The sequence below is a fragment of the Populus nigra genome, chromosome 6, assembly GCF_951802175.1.
Source record: "Populus nigra chromosome 6, ddPopNigr1.1, whole genome shotgun sequence".
In the NCBI taxonomy this organism is placed as follows: domain Eukaryota; kingdom Viridiplantae; phylum Streptophyta; class Magnoliopsida; order Malpighiales; family Salicaceae; genus Populus; species Populus nigra.
In genome coordinates, this window is record NC_084857.1 from 7,418,678 (window position 1) to 7,438,272 (window position 19,595).

The window sequence follows — 19,595 nt, forward strand, 5'->3', positions numbered from 1 at the left end:
TTAAAAGTATATATGTTGAAAATGTTTAGAACAAAAAGATTGTGAATCTCAAGTTTAAAAGAGTCATGGTATATTTAAACTCCATGAGTCTTGTTTTTTATGGAAATGAGAAGCTGAAGTGTAATTTTATTCTTGTTATATTTTAAGATATATTTTACTCAAAATAATACGTATTGAATCAGTATAAAACACTGAAGGATCTGCGAGAAAGGTGTTTGAACCTATTAGAGATGAAAAACAGATTCATACACACTAACTCGAGCTCACGGGGTTATTAGGGTGCACGCCCAATACCAACTAGGCAGCACACCCAACAAGGTTGTGCATGTCACTCTCAACACGCTATAGGGTGTTGGGCAGTGCACCCCGCATCAGCTAGGCAGCATACCCAACAAGGCTGGGCGTTTGTCCACCAATAAACATATGGCTAAATGGTGGGCTTGAGTTTCCATAATCAAGCCCGAGCATGTGCCCAGCATGAGATTGGGCTACCATGCCCGAGGCTAGGGATTTTTTTGGATTTTTTGCGAGTTTTTCCCTATTAAATTTAGTTTATCAAAAAGTAACTTGGCTTTCAGGTTGTCTGTGTTTATACCTCCTCTTTATTCTTGCAAGTCCTTTAGAATCCAATTTTCCTGCGATCAATTATGAGATCACAAGGAATAAAAGGCGCTACTTACATATTCCTCCATGGAAACACAAAATAGATAAACAACAAGGGAAAGGAGAGCTTGAACAATCCCATCGATCATTTGTCTCATCATACACTACCAAAAGCTCAGCCACACATTTATTCATGGGTCAAGCTCTTTGGTAAGAATAATAATTGATTAGGATTCTCAGTGATAGTGTTCTCGGTAGAATTCTTGGAACAACTTGCAATAATACGTCTACAAATTGGTACAGAGACTAGCCCCCTTTATTGGCAAGGTACTCGAGCTCAATTGGTGGTCACAGATCCTCAGATGGTGAAGGAGATTTTCAACAGCAGTGAGGACGCATTTTCCAAATGAGGAGGGTCCCGGAAATACATCAGAAAGTTATTTGTGGATGGACCTGTGTTTTCCAGAGGTTAAAAATGCGTAAACTAGCCAATCACGCTTTCCATGGAGAAAGCTTTGAGATTAGGTGCTTGCTTTTGTTACCATTGTTGCTTTTCTGGTGTTTGTAAAGCATACCAATTGACGTCAAACCACATTATAGTGATAATAGCTAATAAATAAATAAAAAGAGTAAAAATAGCATTCACCGGCTTATATTCAATTCTTCAACCCGGCCGGATTGACTTGGTTTTTATTACTAGATTTGTAAATTTATTATTTTAACTCGGGTCAATTCAAGTGTTTTTTACCTAACTTCATTATTTTACATTTAATTAGCTAGAAATCGAATTATATTATTTGTCTTATTTAAAAAAGAAAACAACAATCCAAGTTATGGTGATCGTTTTTTTTTATTTAGTTAATTTGTTATCCTTTTTAATGCTTTTTTTTAATAATCTAATAACTTATATTTTATGTAGTTGGGTCTATGATTCTATTACAGATTTTTTTTTCGTTCTTAAAAACACGTATGCTGAAAGTCATTTTTGATGAAAAAAATAATAATAATTCAGGCCTGCGTCCACACATAGCGGTAAAGTATTAAACTAAGAGATTTGAACTTATTCTAATAGAAAAGGGAATAAAAAGAAAAGATCGCCATCAATTGTGGTCCTGTGGCAGTGGGATCCTCGGAGGGAGAATGGTACTACCAGCAAGGAAAAGTTACACAGCTAGTGAAGAATAATAAATAAATAAATAAAATCGCTATCAGACAAACTTTTTTCTTTGCCACATCCCTTAGCTGAGAGGTATGTGACAACCGAGTAAGTTAGCTGCCTGGTTAAAAATGGAATCTCTCGTTAATGTTCTGGACAGGTTTATTTTAGAATGTGACTTTGGGCAGAAAAGAACATGTGATTCTCAAAATAAAATATCTTTTTTCCCTCTGACACCAAAACTAAACTAGTACATATTTTATTTCCTCTGCAAACCTCTCACGTTTCCTGAGCCCTTGTTAATGAGTGAATCTCTGGTTTGACAATAACTCTAGTAGTTGAAGGGATTTGGCTGTGGTAGTAATGGAAGCCCTGATAATTTTCATTCTAAGTTGCCTGTGTGTGCTTTTCATTCTACATCTCATAAAGTTCTTCATCAAAGTATGGTGGGATCCAATTCGATTACAATCTGCGATGAGGTCACAAGGCATGAAAGGTCCTCCTTACAGGTTTCTACATGGAAACACCAAAGAGATTTACAATATGAGAAATGAAATCATGAGCAGTCCAATGGAACTATCACACCAGATGCTTGCTAGAATTCAACCTCATGTTTATTCGTGGATCAAGCTGTATGGTAAGATTTATATGTTGCTTAAACCCTCAAGGATTGTATTCTTGATTGGAAGTTTATTTAAATGAAAATTCTAAAATTTGCAAATGCTACCAGGGATGAACTTTCTTAATTGGTATGGTCCCCAAGCTCAATTAGTAATCACTGAACCTAAGCTGATCAAAGAGGTATTGAGCAATAAAGATGGAGCATACCCTAAATTAGTGATCCAAAATTATGCAGAGAAGCTCTTAGGGGATGGACTTGTATTGTCCCAAGGTAAAAAATGGCTTAAGATGCGTAAACTAGCGATCCACGCATTTCATGCAGAGAGCTTGAAAGTAAGTTATTACTTGTGATGTTTACATTGTTGACGAGATTTACAGCAAAGTGTACTGATGCAAGTATTCCAGAAACTAAATTGAACAAACAGATCATTTTTCTTATAGGGGACGATTCCAGCAATGATCGTGAGTGTAGAGACAATGCTTGACAGATGGAGACGGGAGGGAATCAAGGAAATTGAGGTCTTCCAAGAATTCAAGGTCTTAACATCAGAGATAATTTCCAGGGCTGCTTTCAGGAGCAGTTATCTGGAAGGGAAAAACATCTTTGATATGCTGACGAGAATGGCTCTCATAGTTGGCAGAAACAACTATAAAGTTGGAATTTCTGGGATTAAGTGTGCATCATACCTCTCCTTTTCTACTAAAACATGATTTATAGTAGTGTAGTTAGTATCTTTTTGTTTTTCCTGTAAGTTTTATTTTTTTCAATTCATTTTCGAATGCATAGTTATTCTTAGTATTCTGTTTTGGCAGAAGATTTTTCAAGACAAGGGATGATATTGAATCAGAGAAACTTGATCGAGGGATACGGGACTCTATGTTAAAGGTTATAAAGAGAAGAGAAGAGGTGATGATGGGTACTGAACCAGATGGTTATGGAAGTGATTTTCTTGGTCTACTTCTAAAGGCTTATCATGAAAATGATAAGACAAAGAAAATATCAATAGATGATCTGATCGATGAGTGCAAGACTTTTTATGTTGCTGGACATGAAACAACCACAAGCTCACTTACCTGGACGCTTCTCTTTCTAGCAATTCATACAGATTGGCAAAACAGAGCAAGGGAGGAGGTGCTTCAAATATTTGGCCAGCAAAATCCATGTCCTGATAGTATTGGAAGACTGAAAACTGTAAGCATACCGTAGTTCCCTAGTGCCTAATCAAATTCATCAATACGTGCATAAACATGTTCTGATCAGTTAGGTATATAAATTCTCTGCTTTTTCCCTGTAGATGACCATGATTGTTAATGAGTCTTTAAGGCTATATCCTCCAGTTTTCAATCTCACGAGAGAAGTCCAAAGGGAAGTCAAACTGGGGAACCTAATTGTTCCGGCAAAGATGACTCTGAGTTTGTCAGTACTTGCACTTCACAATAATCCACAAATATGGGGGGAAGATGCTCACCTTTTCAAACCAGAAAGATTTGCAGGCGGGGTGGCCGAAGCTTCCAAGAATAATGCCACTGCTTTTCTTCCATTCGGCTTGGGACCTCGAAGTTGTGTGGGCTTGAACTTTGCACTTTCAGAAATTAAGATTGCACTCTCTATGATTCTACAGCATTACAGCTTCACTTTGTCACCCACCTATGTCCACTCGCCAGAGCACATTCTAACAATAAGCCCACGATATGGACTTCAAATCCTATTCGAGGCACTGTAAAATAGGGGGGCTTGCTTGAGATATGCTAGATTACACTTGGTACTGCAAAATGCAGATAGTATTGATGAAAACAAAGACTTTGAAATAAATCTGATGCAGGAAGTTATGGAAATATAATTCATTTATTAGACATAAATGGATCTATACCACATAAAGAAAGTCTCTGCACAATTAAACATGGTTATTAACTTCGAAGAACAGCTGGATCAAATTCCGTCTGAGCAATGTGCTTAGCAAATACTGCTTGAAAGCTTTAATGGAGGAGTAAGGATATATGATCCACAAGGCAAGTTTATGTTATCCTTAATTTCATCATGTTAGTTCCTTGCCTAGAATGAATTATTTCATCTCATTTCGCAACATTTCACCGCATTTCGACTTCCAAATGATATAAATTAAGGCTGAAAATGGCATCTCAGAATGGTTGAAGGAAGTTACTTACAATTCCATATAAAGATTCCATGACAAAACTTCTAGACGTCTAATTTAGGCACTTGCACAATCTCTAAAAGTCTAAATGCCTTTTTTTTTTTTTATCTGTTCTGGTGTAACATACCTGTCAATTGTCACTCTCAGAATTGTCAGTGATGAGAAGGGCATCATCAATAGTTGTGGCCCCCTAATTTCTAATCTTTCCATTGCCGACGATATCTCTCATTGAATAATCAGAAGGGAAGGATAAGCTCACATTATGGCGGTGGTTGATGCTGCAACATGACAGGGAAATATTTTTACCGACAGGAAGACTTGCCTATCAGAAGGAAAAAACAAATTTAGATGGGTTAAAACCAGTATTCTAGTCAAGGATACAGAATGTTTAAACTTGTCAAACACACAGGTGATAGGATTGTATGTCATATTCTCTTTCTGAAAAGTAGGGTTACTAACAGATTTCTCGACAGACATGGTGGCAGTGCATCAGAACAGTTCTTCAATAGCAATTTTTGTTTTACCGAGTCCCTGCATAGTTTATCAAAATAAATTATTCAATCCCTATATCAAACTAGTCACCAGTGCTTCGTTGCGGTACGGATAAAAAAAATTGGTGCAAAAAAATATACAACCATTTTTAACATGATTTTTAGCAACATGAAAAATTCGGATTGTGAATTCAAAATTTGAAGTTGTACGCTTAATAAAATTGACTAAGGTTACCATAATGCTATTTTTTTTCCACCAATTAAAGCATGTCATTTAAATCGTGTGGAAATTAAACTAATATAACTGGTTAATTTGTTAGGTCCAACCGACTTATCCAACTTAATTAAAATTATATTTGACTAAAAAACCTATATACCTCGTTGTTTTATTTTTTTTATAAATATTAACATGATAATGTTTTAGGTGGACTCAAGTCTTATGGTGTGATCCATCTAATCTAAACTTAAATAATAAAAAAATGCAATAAAAAAAAAGAAGATTTGCTAAGAAATTTGAAGAAAAAATAAAAAGAATAAAGAATAAAGAAAAAAAAACAAAGTTAATGCTAGGCCAATGTTTTTTTTTTCCTTAGCCTAGAGATAGACAATCGCCCGCTCATTTATCTTTTTTTATATAAAAAATAATATATTATTTCTGTTGAAGTGAACGACACGTCACTTATAAACCTAGAACCTATCATCAATGTGGTGACTAGAAAATTTAAAGAATTGAGATTTTGGCTAAAAAATTTATTTTTTTCAACTCATTTCCACCATAAAACACCAAATAATCAACACTAGAAAATTTTAGATTGGTCAAACATTTTGCCTCCTTTTATACTTTGATACTATATCTTAAACTATGTTTTTCTATAACAAATTATAATAAATTAATAGCCAATTTCATTAAAAAAAAATTAAATTAAACTAAGAAAATTTAAAATTTTCAAAAATAAAATTGGATGTAACTAATCGGAACATCTTCTATTATTTTGTTCTAAGATCTCATCAACATATTTTTTTTTTTTTACATCAACAGTTTTAAAACCATGAGATTGGTTAATTGAAAATTAAAATAGATAAAAAGAAGTTATAAATTGTTTAAAAAACATAGAGATCAAATATGTAATTTGAAATACCATGGGGACTAGTTAATTGATTTTGCTAAACTACAGAGACAAAGTTATAGTAAACTTTTTAATTATTTGTCTTTGAACGATTACAGCAAGGCTTATAAATCATCCGTAATTGAACTTACAGTCATGTTTGTCGTCTACAAAAAGACGAGAGAAGTTTTCTGGTGTCTCGGCATCTTCGTTTTGTTCAAACAAGAAAAGAGAAGACTTTCCTAAGTTTTCTCAGATCACAGCTACCATAAATGACATCAAGCATGATATTTAACGCCACGTTCATGTAGTTTTCAATGTCTGAAATTTGTCTACAGACTGCCGGCAAAAGGCCGGTGCTTTGGTGATAGTTAAGATAATGAATTGCACCACGTCAGCAACAAGAGACCAAATTGTTGATACAAATTAGATGGATTGTTAATTGTATGTATTAATATTTTTTCATGTAACTTACTGCATATCCATTATGTATATTAGTTAGGTTTAGGTTTGAATCCAGTTTTACAATATTATCGAGTAAAATAATTATTTAAAAAAATCCATCCATTCAAATCTGTTTGTATTTAGTATTCATCCAGTTCATAAAATTTTCATCAACAAAACAAAGAAGAAGAAGACAACTCTAGGAAAATCAGAACTAGCAAAATGCTAAACGAGCAAGTTCTTTAAGGTTGTGATTTTGGACAGGTTGTCTTGGACTGCTTTTTTCGATAGATTCTACAATGCAGTTCACTATCTACAGGTGGTTGTTGTTTTTGCTGCTTTTTTCGATAGATTCTACAATGCAGCTCACTATCTACAGGTGGTTGTTGTTTTTGCTACCTGTCTAGAGGATAGAGCCAGATGGGAATGTAGTTTTCTCTCATGTAAACAACAATTCCAAGGTACCAAAGCCCTCTATATTAAAACCAGGGTTTCTCTGTTTATGTTCAGTCAGTGAAGAACACATTCTTCTAGCAGCAATGGCGACCCCAATATTCTACTTTTCAAGCTGTCTGTTCTTATCCATTGTCATTATTCTCGTCAAGTTCTTTCATAAAGTGTGGTGGACTCCAATTCGCATTCAGTCGTCGATGAAGTCACAAGGAATCAAAGGCCCTTCTTATAGATTCCTGCATGGTAACACCAAAGAGATCATCAACATGATAAGTAAAATTAGGAGCAGTCCCAAGGAAGTATTACATCATACATTCCCTATAATTCAACCTCACATTTATTCGTGGATCAAGCTCTACGGTAACAATCTTCTCATACTTTAGATAAAAAGCAATATCCTTGCTTAAATTTAGATGAATTATAACTTTTGATATCAACAAAATGTCTGCAGAATTATATAATTTAATTTTGACTACAAATTTCTGTACAGGGATGAACTTCCTTCAATGGCACGGTCCACAACCACAATTGATCATCACAGAACCTGAGCTGATCAAAGAGATATTGAACAACAAAGATAGAGCATACCCAAAAGCAAAGGCCCCAAATTACGTAAAGCAGCTCCTAGGGGATGGACTTGTCACATCAGAAGGTGAAAAATGGTTAAGGATGAGAAAACTGGCCAACCATGCTTTCCATGGAGGGAGCTTAAAAGTAAATTCTTGTTTTGGTTTTGAACTGTTCGTGAAGCTAGCAGATATATAATTAAACTACTATTGAGTAGATAAACAGCACAAGTATCTATGAAATTTACCCACCTAGGGTAATTCAACCAACAACTAGTAAGCACCGTTTTTATGTTCTGCAGAATATGATTCCAGCAATGATTGCCAGTTCAGAGATTATGCTTCAAAGATGGAGACATTATGAGAGCAAGGAGATAGACGTGTTTCGAGAGTTCAAGGTTTTAACATCAGAAATTATTTCCAGGACAGCTTTTGGAAGCAGCTACTTGGAAGGGCAGCACATATTTGATATGCTAACGAGGATGGCTCACATTATTTCAGGAAACAATTACAGAATTAGAATTCCTGGAATTGGGTAAACAGCATATATGTGCATGCATCGGCATAATCATGCCTGAAATGAGTTTTTCCTTGTAGAGAATTATCTGGCTGACCAGAATTTTTAAATCTTTTACTTTTCTCATTTTCAGGCTCCCCCTTTTTCATATCTACAAGGTTATAATTTTGTACAAATGAATGGCCTTTCCTGTTGTTGCAGAAATTTTTTTAAGACAAGTGATGACATTGAATCAGAAAATCTGGAAGCGACAATAAGAAGCTCTTTCATGAACATGATGAAGAAAAGAGAGCACGAGGCAATGTTAGGAAATATAAATGGCTATGGACATGATTTCTTTGGATTGCTCCTAGAGGCCTATCACGATTCGGATAAGAACAAGAAAATATCAGTAGATGACCTCATTGATGAGTGCAAGACTTTTTATGTAGGTGGGCAGGAAACGACATCAAGCTTACTTACCTGGAGTGTTCTTCTTCTAGCAATTCACACAGATTGGCAAGATAAAGCAAGGAATGAGGTGCTTGAATTATTTGGCCAACAAAATCCAAGTCAAGATAGCATTGCAAAATTGAAAATTGTAAGCAACCATGCCACCATGGCTTCTAACCAAAATTATGAACTTTGCGACATTTTACCATTTGATTCAGTTCTTTGACTATATTTTCTGTCTTTTCTTCTTTGTAGATGAGTATGGTAATTAATGAATCTCTAAGACTATATTCTCCTGGTGCTGTTGTGATAAGGAGAGTTGAAAGGGAAATTAAAATGGGAAAAATAACTGTTCCAGCTAATATGGAAGTCCTCATTTCAACTTTAGCACTTCATCAAAATCCTGAAATATGGGGAGAAGATGTTCATCTTTTTAAACCAGAGAGATTTGCAGAAGGGTTAGCTAAAGCTACAAAAAATAACATTGCTGCATTCTTTCCATTTGGTTTGGGACCTCGAACTTGCGTGGGGGTGAACTTTGCACTTACAGAAACAAAGGTTGCACTCTCTATGATCCTGCAACGTTACAGGTTTACTCTCTCACCAACTTATGCCCACTGCCCAGTTGAAGTTCTAACAATGTGCCCACAGCATGGAGTTCAAGTCATTCTCCAACCATATGAACCCAAATTGTTCTGATAATTCCTGTATTCCCTAAATGTGAGCGTATCGCTCTCAAATAACAAGAGATTGAAGCCTTCAGTTTGATGTCTAGATCAATCTTTTCTGTGTAGTAAGATTGAGAATTGAATATCTATAAACGCTCCACTCCGTCCCGAAGAACTTAGCTGAAATATAAATGATCGCCAAAGATACAGAAACGATGACGACTGGAAGATTGAGGAAATGTTGTACTAGTATTTAGCCCAAATGTAACTTCAGGATATTTGATTCTACTTTAAAAAGTCTCCTTTATCAGTACTTTTTTTTTTTTCCTAAAAGAAACACATCAGATAACTCGGTAAAGATGTAGGAAGAATAAAAAATCTATCAGTTCAGAGATCTTTTCCAAAAGAAACATATTTTTAACTTCTGTCAATATTTCAAGGCCAAAATATAGAATAACTAGCTAGAGGTGGCAAATTTTGTCTGCCTTGATAAACTCGTGCCTCACTCATCAAATCAGAATGGATTTTTTGAGGTGGAGACGGTATATCCTTGGTCCACACCCAGCAAGTCGGCAACCCTGCCGTATCAGGGTTTGCGGAAAAGATTTGTTCTGCTTGAGAACAAGGGAAAAAGTACAGAGGAGGCGAAATCCCCCATCGCCCATTGCCATCCCGAATAAGAACTAAAAAAAAACCCCTAGTTCACAACTGATTCAAACCACAATATCAAGTCACTTGCTCATCTAACATATTCTAGCATGTGAGAGTAATTTCGAAACTTACCTGTAATTACAATTGTGCATTTAGAAATTCCTTAAGCATAAATGCTTAAAGCTCATTCACCCTTTCAAGCTGCAAAAGAAAACCAAGGTCTAGTTCAAGACTCAAACTTCGAGCTCGATGTGAAACAAGGGTTGGGTTATCCTTAACATCATAGTGTTTGATATTATAATAATTTTTGTGATTTAAAAAAAATTGTAAATTATAAATTTTTTTATAATTTTAATTTTAAATAGGATCTATGCAAAAATTAATTAAATATTTTTAAAACTATAATTAAAACAAAATGCAATTTCACATTCCAAAAGTGGGACACAAAAGCAAGGGAGAATATAGTGGCATCCTTCTAATTTTAAAAATCTCATGTCCTTTATGTTTCCCGATTGTTACAGGCCTCTCCCCTCTGAAATATACACCTCAGTTTTTTTTTATCTTGATCCCTCCGTCCCAGCTGCTCCTTTTTTTCAGTCAAATCCTGCTACCGGACCTTGCTTGCTGCCTTGCTTAGGTGACGCAGGCTACTCCTACTTGTGAAGACATCCGAAAATTCAGTATGATATATATAGAGGTGCGTGGAAATCTCCCCATGTCATAGTTTTTTTTAACAGGATAGAGAAAATTCTCACATCATAGATTAGACAAGTTCACCAGGATCAGTTAAATTTTTTTATTTTATAAAAAAAATATCATTTAAGAAAAATTAAACATGTTTTAAATGGTTTTTTCATATTAACCAGGTTATAGTCGATTTATATTTTTAATTGAATCAGACCGGTTATGAATAACCCGCCAAGTGAAGTCGGCTTAGTGCTCCATGTGTGTGGATGCAAAAGGTATTTGCTACAACGTCTAAGAAGCAGGTTCTTCAAGTTTTCGTGAATAAAAATTATTTATTACAATCTTAAGGAGGTATAAATAACAATTTATCCTTGCTGATATGAAGAGACCAATTTGAATAAAACTCGAATCAACACTGAGGGTGGTTTTTAATACTCTCTTGGACGGCTTTTTTCAGATTGAAGGTATCTATATCATTCGCTGCAACAATCGTTTTCTGTGTCATAAACAAGTGGTCTCCTTTACTAGATATGGATATTGAAGAGTATTTTCCATAGGAATTTTTTTAAGGTAAGATTTATATGAAGAGAGACTCTTCGCATATCTGTCTCTTACACCAAAATATATATTTGGAGGGATCCTCGGACCTTCAGCTTATGATACTTTAAGGAATTAGCAAATCGAGCATAAATGTGTTACTTCTTCAAAGATTAGTGACAAGACTCTGAATCCATATCTAATGAGTTTTCAGAACCTACCTTTGGAGGTTTTGAAACTAAATTTATCAAGAAAATGAAGATTGATATTCTGAAACTTCGATTAAATGTCGGCGTGCATTTGTTGTGTTTTGGTGCCTGTACGGAAGTATGTTGGACTCCAATTCTTCTTCAGTCAAGGATGAAGCCACAGGGAATCAAAGGACATTCTTACAAATTTCTGTCTGGGAATACAATTTGTAAGGGAAGACCAAAGAGATTATCAACATGATAAATGAAACAAAGAACAGCTCTCATGAATTATCACATCATCTGTTTCCTATGATCCAACCTCACATTTATGCACGGATGAAGCTTTACGGTGAGAATCTCCTCCTTTTTTTATATATCGATAATGATTGGAGTTAGTTATAACTTAGTCCCTGTAGTTTTTTGTAACAAATTAATTGGTCCTTGTAGTATCAGAACTAATGATAGTCTCTTGACTAACATTGAACGCCTCAATTTAGTCCCTTTTTTTAAAAAAAAAAAACATTCTTTCCAAATAAATTTTCCTATATTGCCTAATTTTATTTTATCTAATCAATTTTTCAGAAAAGGAAAAAAAACACAAATTTGAAAAGAGCATAGAATTTACGGAAGGACTGGGTTATAAACAGATTGAAAATGTAGGGATTAAACATGTAGCTTCTGAAACTATGGATATTAACTAATTACTTTCATTAAACTATAAAGACTAAGTTATAGTTAACTCTAATGACTTTCTTGCTTAAAATATAGGATTCATAAAAAATGTAAAACAAAGGACTAGCTTACAATCACATAAAAATATATAAACTACCAATAATCCTATCAATTATCTGTGGAACAAATTTCTGTAGGGAAGAACTTCCTTTATTGGCATGGTACACGAGCTCGATCGGTAACCACTGAACCGGGGCTGATCAAAGAGGTATTGAACAACAAAGAAGCAGCATACCCCAAAATAGAAGTCGAAAGCCATGTGCAGAAACACCTAGGGAATGGGCTTGCAACGTCAGAAGGTGAAAAGTGGTTTAGGATGAGGAAACTGGCCGACCATGATTTCCATGCAGAGAGTTTGAGACTAAATTAATTCTTGCTTTAAATTTTCTTTTGCAATGTTCATGAAGCTGATATATAATTAATTTTATATTAAAAAAAATCTCATGTTGTTTTTGTCTATAGAGTATGATTCCAGTAATTTCAGCTGTGAGGGTGCGATGTTTGAAAGATGGAGGCATCAATATGAAGTAAAGGAGATTGATATATTCCAAGAATTAAGGTTTTGACATCCGAAGTAATCTCCAGGACAGCTTTTGGAAGCAGCTACTTGAAGGACAACTTATTTTTTATATGTCAACGAGGGTTATTTTTTATTATTATTATTAACATGGTAGTGTCAACTTATACGTACCTCAACTAATCATACAAGCTCTAAAATTAATGATCATGTAACCTTCCAATAGAGATGAGAAGACTCGAACTCATGATCATCGAAGAGCAAACCCAAAACTTGACCAATTAAATTATTCCTCAAGCTGCATAATCCAATAGTTATCGAATTTTAACATCAAACATGGGGTAGGTACATAATCCAACAGTTCTCGGATTAGACCTAATAGTCTTGAAACAGTTATAGAAAGAAAGAACAGAATTATAAAACAATTGAAACAAAAGTATCCCCTCGCGTTATTTTACATGTACAAAGCTCTGTTCTTTGAACAACTTGTTGGAGTTATCCGCTGTAGCAGAAGATTTATTAAGACAGAGTATCTGGAAGGAAGCATCGAAGACTTCATAAAAACGATGCAAAAAAGGGAGGAAGAGGCAAGTTCAGGAAAACTGGATGGTTACGGACATGATTTCTACGGCCAACTTCTAAAGGCATATCAAGATGAAGATAAGAGCAAGAAGATATCGATAAATGATCTGATTGATGAGTGCAATACTTTTTACGTTGCGGGGCAGGAAACAACCGCGAGCTAGCTTACTAGGACTGTTCTTCTTGCAAGAGAGCTAGAACGGAAGTGCTCGAATATCTTCAGGGTGGCTTATGCTATGTCACCGACCAAGTTATATTTTTCATAACAAAAAATAAATAAACAATGATAATATTTTAAACAAGCAGAAAAAATTTAGAATTTCACCTATTAATTTGAGTATTTTTAATAAACTTGATTAATTTAATAATATAATTATATATAAAAAAAACAACGATAAAAAAATAACAATGATTAAAAAAAATATTTTCTAATATAAAAAAAAATACCCTTAGAAGATATCTATTTAATAACAAAAGAAAAAATGAATATGGGATAACTAAATACATATAAAAAAAAATAATTTAAAGTTCAAATACCAAATCAAATTAAATACTGAAGAATAAATTAAAAAAATATCAATTTTAAAAGAGAGCAAAAAACCTAACTCAAGTCAACATGCTAAATTCACGATCTAGATACGAAATCAAGATAACTCCGTACAAAAAAAATTAAAGAAAACAATGAAATGTAAAACTGAAAATAAAAAATTGATTAAAAAAAATTAAAAAAAAAAACCAAGTTAACTCGATTGATACAACATTTATCCTACATGTGCAACTCCCGATACCAATACATAAGTTTACTTTTATTATCTTACTAGATGGTAACACTTCCAACTGTTTGTTTAATTTCCTTGCACAACAGTGTAAACTGTTAGGTGCTGCAGCAAGTATAATATTTTCTACACAAATTGAATCATAAACACATTTAGTTTAACAAGCTGATCTTTTATTTTACATTGTAAAAAATGAATCAAAGACCTACCTCAGTCCCGATGGCATCACTTAAACACTTCATCTCAAGTCCAAATCATTCCATCAAAGCTAAACACCAGGTCCATCTTGCTAACATACATGCACCAAGCTTTGGATGTAAAAAAGCTGCAGAAGTAGAGCAGCATTCGCAATTTTTTTATATAATTATTATACAAAATTTTAATCAGGAGCATCAATGAATTGAAACTATGCTGACTGCACAATGAAAAATTACTACCACTGGGTATAGACACAAGTAATCTCCTCGAAAAACTGACACAGTGCTCCAAACTCTATTCTTAACAGACCCATAAGATGTGGAAAGAACACTCTAAGACAATTTCTCTGATCACATAATATTATAACTGCTTCACAAATATGATTTCCCTCTTCGCCAGACTGGCAACAGAATGATGAAAACCATAAAAAGGATTCTGCACGTTTCAAGTGAGAAGCAATTCAAATGAACAAAATTAGTGGTGTTTTAACCTTTTATTGCAACTCAGTGATATGAAGTGGACAAAAATTTCTCCTTCATTCGAGAAATAAGCTTAAATTTTTCCTCAGCCTCAACCTGCTGACGAATGTCAGTTTTTGATGCACGGTCAGGATGTAATTTTAGCAAGGCTCGCTTATAAGCTGCATGCACCTGAAATGACCACTAAACACAGTTAAAAGGGATTAAAAGATATAGACATGCACGGAATCAAACAATTTATGGTGTCTTGGTGGCCACTTCTCTAAGGCTGCTTGCATGAGAATGAGATCTAATACACATGGGTTCTATTCTTAAAATACATATATATATATATATATAAAGGCATTGCCAGAGGATCATTATAGGCCAATTAGTTTAAGGTAATATATAAAAGCTCAATATGGAACGCCATCGATTCAGGTTTCTGTATCATAACCTTCAGTAAAAGCAAAGTTGGAAGATGCAAGGACCATTGGAAACATGGATCAATTCAACAAGTAACCAAGACTTCACTCACATCATGTGCATTGATATGATTCAGAAACAGATGGTATAATCAGAGTGCATGGGAATTTGACTTGCCTGGTTTGGCAAGGGTTTTAAGCCACCTTCTACATGGATTCCCAAGCCACGAAGTAATGATGCCATGTTAAAGCATGTAACCTCCAATCTATAAAGCTCCTTCCTTACTTCAACACGAAATCTCTCTTTCATGTTCAAATTCTCCTCGTCCTAAATTTGGCATCAGAGAACAGGTAAGGACTTATAAAAACTGATGTCAGCGCGTGCAATGCTGAATAGATAAATGCAAGTGGAGAATATGTGGAATCAAACCTTCTTTTGTGTCTCTCTCACTTCTTCCAAGCGCTGTTTTTGCCTTCTCTCCATGTCCAGAATACGTAAAGTTTCAGCTTTTCTTCTCTTCCGCAATCTTCGAACCTCTTCTGCCTGAGAAGGAACGCACAAATTGCAAATGAGATGAAATATTCATTTACTTATGAGCATTCTAAAGTCATTTAATATCAGATGTTTATCTTTTATATTAAAAATCAACTTGAATCTCTTCCAAAGCAAGTCGGAGATCATGGTTTGCACCAAAAGCATGGCTTAAAGTTTCCGGAGGTTTCCAAGATGTGGTCTTCAAAAGATTTTACAAAAAAAAAGCGGGGGGAGAAACTAGCTATTCAACCCAACCTGATTTTTTCCAACTCAACCACAACTCCACTCACATAGACAAAGAAATAATCACAAAAGGTGCATTAAGAAAACATATAAATGTAATAGAAGTTAATTGACAATGATTGTGATAAGACCAACCTCAACCTTACATGCGTGTATAATTATTAATAAAATAATGTTTTGTTTGCACAGCACAATGATCAGCAACAAATCAAAGTACTAATTTATGGATAAACCTGAATCTGTAGCTGTCGATGTCTAGCAGCCCATTCTTCTTCTATTGCTTGCTTGTATTCATCAGTCTCCTTGAGCTTTTCTCGCTCATTGATTATATCTCTTTCAGCAGAAAGCAAAAGATCACCATGTGAAGCACATAATGGATCCCTTTCATAACAAAGTTGACTGCTGGATGCAAAATCAGTAAACGCCTCCTTTCCTTCTGCAGAATTTGATATCCCTCGCTTACTTAGTGTGTCATGACATTGTGAAGACTTTTCCCTAGGAGCTCTTTCATAGTGATCAGATTTCTCATCCCTGACTTCTTGTGTAGTCCATGAGGGAGCTACAACATTTTCAACCACTTTATCCTCAGATGATTGAGTGCAAGACACAAACTTCTCTCTGCATCTTCCATCATTAGAACAAGTCTTGCAACTAGATGGCACCTGAGTAAATTCTTTATCTTCCTCCTTTGAACCAATTTGACTGTTATTAACATTATGTATCTCATCAAAATGGTGACCATCAGGCAAAGAGTCATTGTCATTCAAATCACTTGCTTTCCCATCATCTGAGTACAAGCTAGGCCCTCTTTGGGTATTTGGAAAAGAATGCTCTGTCGTGGTGTTTTGTTCCATATCATGAAAACATGTTCTATCATGATATTGTTTATCATCCTTAACTTGATTGGACTGTGAAGAAGGTCCTGGAGGAAACTTACTGCCAGGGCCATTTACAGTTTGAAACTTGTTACAGGAAATATCACCATCACCTGTGAATGTCTCTCCTCCAAAAAGATCATCACCAGTCCAATGAAAATGAATATTCTCATCTGCTCTCGATTTCCATGACCCTGAAAAGCTTTTGCCTTTCTGATTACATTTTGCAAAAGGGTTTCCCATCTTGGCACTGGCAGGAAAACCACCTAAAACTCCATCTCCAGCATCATTGGAGGCACAAGAGTTTACTTTCCCAAAATTTACATTTTTTGAACTAGAGCAAACAGCAGGTTCTGAATTTTGTTTGGTCTTCTTTTCTACTTCAACATTTGGATGAACATCACTGTGAGAACTGCATGGACTAGCCTGATCATCCAGACCTTTACAGCGCATGGATTTTCTCTTTAGGGAAGCCTTTTCCCACTGTTCACGAACCTCTCCAAAAGAACCTTCCATAACTTCACAATCAGAGGTATTATCTTCAGACGAATCACTCTCAGCATCTGAATCTAAACCATAACGATTTCTAGAGGTAGCTTTCTCAGCATCTGAATCTAAACCATAACGATTTCTAGAGGTAGCTTTCTCAGCATAAGTTCTATTGCACTTTCTCAGCTTGAACACAGGTCTATTCTCCTCAGCAACTCGACAACCATCAGCATCCCTGTGAACAGATTTCTCGTTATGATCAGAGGCAGGACTGCTTGGACTAGAAGTGCCATCACTATCCAAGTTACCATCAACTTGTTCATTAATTTCATGATCATCCACTGTATAACATTCATCTTCTTCTTCTTCATCGTCGTCGTCGTCGTCGTCAACGCTTATTATGCATGGAGAACTTCTTCCTTCTCTAGCAGCACTAGAACCTCTTAGCTTCTGTTGTGAAGACTCTGGAACATCAACGATAATAACGTTTTCAAACTCATCACTATCAACGTCAATCACAACAATATTATCAAGACTCCCTTGACCTTCGCGGCCCCCTATCGTTTTCTTCCCTGATCGAGTTCTACGGCAAGAACAATCTCTCGACACTCCCTTTCCCCTCATTTAATCCACTGCTCTGTTAAAAACAAATAAACAAATTCTAAGCTTAGGTCTTTCTAATTCAAGTCGTAAATTAAAAACCCTAGACCTAAACAAATTTCAATAAACCAACAAGTACACTGAGTGAACAACCAAAAAAAATGGAAATAAACCTTAATTAAACAAAATCCAAACACAATTCCATTAATAAAACCACAAAAAAGAAGAAGAAAATAAAATCAAAATAGCAAATTGCATACCAAACTTAACTTACCTTTCACGCGAAATCTTCTTCTATTTCCTAAAAAACGAACCAACGCGCTATGCTAGGGGCAGAGAGGGGGGGTTCAAGCTAGGAATTTATTTTTATATATATATTTAATATTTGGGTAGATGAAAGTAAGCAAGAGTTTCCAAAATTAATCAATTTTTCTCAGTGGAGATTCCAACGCTTTATTTATTTTTGCTACCCCTTCGATTTCAGCTTGCCAGGCACGAACGATTCTCGTTGCTTCCTTTACGTGAGTGTGTCCTTTACGAGTATAACGGACGTCTGCTGATGTGATTTTCTTTGATCTGATTTGTTCTTTCCCCGGTGCTGCTGACAGTCAGTATGTTTAGTATCCTTATAACTGTTATGATTGAGATTTAAAAAAATATTTTTAATTGAAATTAATTTAAAAAGATAGATATTTAATTAAAAATATGGTTGAAATTGAGATTGAAAAAAAAATTGTTTAATGTGTTTGGTTAAGAATATTTTTGAAATTAAGGTTATAAAATAATTTAAAAAAATATATATTAATATTGATGGTTTTAAATTTAAATATTGTGAATTTAACTATTGTTATTACATCATGAAATAAATCATATTTTATATAAAATAATTTTTTATTATTCCATTAAACTATCTACAATTCCATCACGTTTCAATTACATCCGACAATTTTCTTTGTTTCTTTAACACGCAACAACATAACTTGTAAAATATAATCAGGAACAAATTAGAATTGTGATCAAATTCTGCAAATATTAAGTTATCAAGCGAATAAAACACAATTAAAAATAAAATTTTTATTTATTTATTTTACTGGGTCGAACCCGATTCAATATATTTTACATATTGGACTGGACCCGATCCAGCTGGAATAGTAGAACATACCTTCACTGTTCACTGAACAATGTAGGATGGTTGAATTTTTTAGCCACGCAAGAAAACAGCAGTTTTCTGCTTTTTATCTCCCTGCATTTCACACGTAATTTATTATGGGATCCATACATTGTAAGTAGTTTTTTTTTCTTAACCAAACGTTTACTTATTGTGTTTTTAAAGAAACGCAAACGTGTAACTAAACAGATTCGTCGGTGCTGGTAAGAGTACAGTCATTGTGCGTTTTAACTTAAACCGAATATATTTAATTAAAAATATACTACATGTTTTCATTTTATTTGACGGATTATGCTATGTGTACAAGAAATTGCTATTCGGTGCTTGAATCTAAATAAATATCATAAAAAAATGTATTTGTAAATAAATATTTTATCATGATTAAAAAAAAACATATATAATTCAATGTACGAGATCTAATCATAGAAGTTAACGAAAAATAAAGGAGTTTCCTAGAAAACAATTGTACCAGTAAAAAATTAACTCTAGTTGTTGGAGATGTTGTCTTGTCTTCATTAATTTATTATATGGTTGCAGAATTTGGGTTTTGCCATTCTTTGTATCGTAAGAAGAATGAAATCGATCGCCAGGTTTTCAATAATATTTTTTTACTCGAGCATGATGTCCATGATGGATGGACAGGATTGTTTCACGAGATGATTGGAAGATCGTCAAATAATTCATCCGTTCGCCACGGGTCATATTTCTTTTTTCAAATAAA

General features: G+C 34.6%; 3 protein-coding genes and 1 long non-coding RNA gene across 9 annotated transcripts; 2 read left to right on the forward strand and 2 right to left on the reverse strand.

The window, feature by feature from the left end:
- The first annotated feature begins 1,926 nt into the window (after positions 1-1,926).
- Positions 1,927-4,240, forward strand: LOC133696246 (cytochrome P450 CYP749A22-like). 3 transcript variants are annotated; one of them, XM_062118376.1, is made up of 5 exons: positions 1,927-2,396; positions 2,490-2,713; positions 2,822-3,054; positions 3,197-3,572; positions 3,676-4,240. In XM_062118376.1, exons 1-5 carry the CDS (start codon positions 2,123-2,125, stop codon positions 4,102-4,104), a joined length of 1,536 nt encoding a protein of 511 aa, XP_061974360.1. In that variant the 5' UTR covers positions 1,927-2,122; the 3' UTR covers positions 4,105-4,240. The 3 variants fall into 3 exon arrangements, with proteins under 3 accessions (XP_061974360.1, XP_061974359.1, XP_061974361.1); XM_062118375.1 differs by having other exon boundaries at positions 1,929-2,396; positions 3,194-3,572; XM_062118377.1 differs by having other exon boundaries at positions 1,929-2,396; positions 2,616-2,713; positions 3,194-3,572.
- A 2,549-nt stretch (positions 4,241-6,789) lies between these two features.
- Positions 6,790-10,164, reverse strand: LOC133696946 (uncharacterized). The gene is made up of 2 exons (XR_009842773.1): positions 9,994-10,164; positions 6,790-7,263 (listed from the first exon to the last, which is right to left on the reverse strand). It is a non-coding gene; the product is annotated as an uncharacterized LOC133696946 (long non-coding RNA).
- LOC133696945 (cytochrome P450 CYP749A22-like) lies at positions 7,114-9,518 on the forward strand. Its single transcript, XM_062119244.1, has 5 exons — positions 7,114-7,387; positions 7,518-7,741; positions 7,896-8,128; positions 8,312-8,690; positions 8,798-9,518. Exons 1-5 carry the CDS (start codon positions 7,114-7,116, stop codon positions 9,239-9,241), a joined length of 1,554 nt encoding a protein of 517 aa, XP_061975228.1. The 3' UTR covers positions 9,242-9,518.
- A 2,624-nt stretch (positions 10,165-12,788) lies between the features above and the next one.
- Positions 12,789-18,293, reverse strand: LOC133697721 (uncharacterized). Of its 4 annotated transcripts, none has more exons than XR_009842919.1 (7): positions 17,981-18,293; positions 15,976-17,743; positions 15,395-15,508; positions 15,143-15,292; positions 14,572-14,731; positions 14,093-14,208; positions 12,789-13,058 (listed from the first exon to the last, which is right to left on the reverse strand). XR_009842919.1 is itself a non-coding variant. In XM_062120469.1 (6 exons), the coding sequence occupies exons 2-5, from the start codon at positions 17,728-17,730 to the stop codon at positions 14,585-14,587; spliced, it is 2,166 nt and encodes a 721-aa protein (XP_061976453.1). In that variant the 5' UTR covers positions 17,731-17,743; positions 17,981-18,293; the 3' UTR covers positions 12,789-14,208; positions 14,572-14,584. The 4 variants fall into 4 exon arrangements, 2 of the variants coding, with proteins under 2 accessions (XP_061976453.1, XP_061976451.1); XR_009842918.1 differs by having other exon boundaries at positions 12,789-14,009; XM_062120469.1 differs by having other exon boundaries at positions 12,789-14,208.
- Positions 18,294-19,595: the final 1,302 nt, after the last annotated feature.